General features: G+C 32.2%; 1 protein-coding gene across 1 annotated transcript in view; it reads left to right on the top strand.

Annotated features, from left to right (window-relative positions):
- Positions 1-1,543, top strand: part of LOC106683720 (beta-glucuronidase) — a gene marked incomplete in the record, with an annotated part of 28,603 nt that overhangs the window by 7,010 nt on the left and 20,050 nt on the right. Inside the window, 1 exon segment of the mRNA XM_067044841.1 lies at positions 635-825. Coding sequence (XP_066900942.1) covers positions 637-825 — 189 coding nt within the window.

Raw genomic sequence — 1,543 nt, 5'->3', positions numbered from 1 at the left:
TGTTGCCCATATCAAACCTAGTTTAAATTACTCTTTTGTTCTAGAAAGACAACTTAAACTTTGTTTGTTAATTACAAAATTAATAAGCCACTGATAGGTAGCGTGTCAGTTCCGAACCCTCACGTGACACATTGTGGCACGCGTACCTAGGGTTGGGCATCCTTGATTTTTTCCTTCTTCTGTCACAGAGGGTTGGCATAACCTTTCTCTTCTTTAAAGTAAAAATGAAACCAAAGAGGCCACGCACATGGTGCTTAGATTTACGTTGAGGTTAATAGGAATTTTTGCCATAGTAATATAAACTTAAACAGAAGGCAGTAAGTGGAATAGAAAGACTCCTATCCTTCCACACCTCTGGTCCATCATTTTGGCTTAACTTTTCCTGCCAACTTACCCCCTCCATAATCCACAATACTCCTTCCTCCAAGTTCCACCCACCTCCAATTCCGTAATTATCTTTAATTAAACATTCTTTTAATTTGTGTTCAATGCAATTTAGTCTTTTTTCTTCAAAGAATGAAAGGATCTTCTATTTCACCTCCATCAGTTTTTGAATTCTATCTTTTTTATCACATCACCTATGGATTTTTCTCACAATATTTTTTTTACAAACAGTAATATTTTTTCTTTACAGCTATGGAGTTGTGTTGGCTCATTCTTGGAGCACTGATGACCCTTTTGAGTACAGCCCAAAGTGGTATCCTCTACCCTAGGGAGAGTGAAACAAGGCAAGTCAAATCATTGGATGGGATATGGAGATTCCGTGCCAGCAATAATTCTACACAAGGTTTTGAAGAAAATTGGTTTGCAGACAGGCTTTCAAAGGTATAAATTTCTAATATCTTTTAGAAATCTCTAATAAATGAATTCTTCCTCAAATTAATTATTTTTTGTCTAATCTAATAAGTTGATACGTTTTGTTCTGAACTAAAGAAATTAAACTAGAGTAGTTCGCACATGCAGAATTTGAATTAAGAATGTGTTTTTCAACATCATTGTATATGTTTGAACATCCGAAATATTTCTTCACAAACATCTTCATCAAAACCATTGAATCCAAATATTTTACAATTTTCTTCTAAAATTGAGCATGTGGCATTTTCTTTTCAAGCCAACCCACAAATGGCAAACCAAACCATGAATTTATAGCTAGAATACTTCTAAAATAATTCTTTGATTATTTTTGTTATAGAATGAACAAATAATAAATCCTATAATAAACTGCATGAAAATATAAATTTTTTATTAACTTTTGTTTATTATTCTCGCCCAAAACTTCTTTGTAATGTGCAAAAGTATTGGGAGATGACTGCATACAAATAACTCATTTGGAACGTCTTTCAATATACCAGTTTATTCTCTGTGATTATTATTTATTAATACCCATATATAAGTTTGTTAAATCCCTCTTTTGGTCTATACAGGCTTATGCTTGATTTTACATCAATGGAAGGATTTAATTTATTTGCTCAATTTTTCACTAAATCCCTAAATAGATTTATTTCCACTTTGATAAAAATACTGTTTTCTTTAATTGTTTGTG

This window comes from Halyomorpha halys, unplaced genomic scaffold (assembly GCF_000696795.3).
Source record: "Halyomorpha halys isolate HHAL.00 unplaced genomic scaffold, Hhal_1.1 Scaffold508.1, whole genome shotgun sequence".
Lineage (NCBI taxonomy): Eukaryota > Metazoa > Arthropoda > Insecta > Hemiptera > Pentatomidae > Halyomorpha > Halyomorpha halys.
Note: the sequence above shows the minus strand (reverse complement) of the source record. Positions and strands in the feature narration are given on the sequence as shown.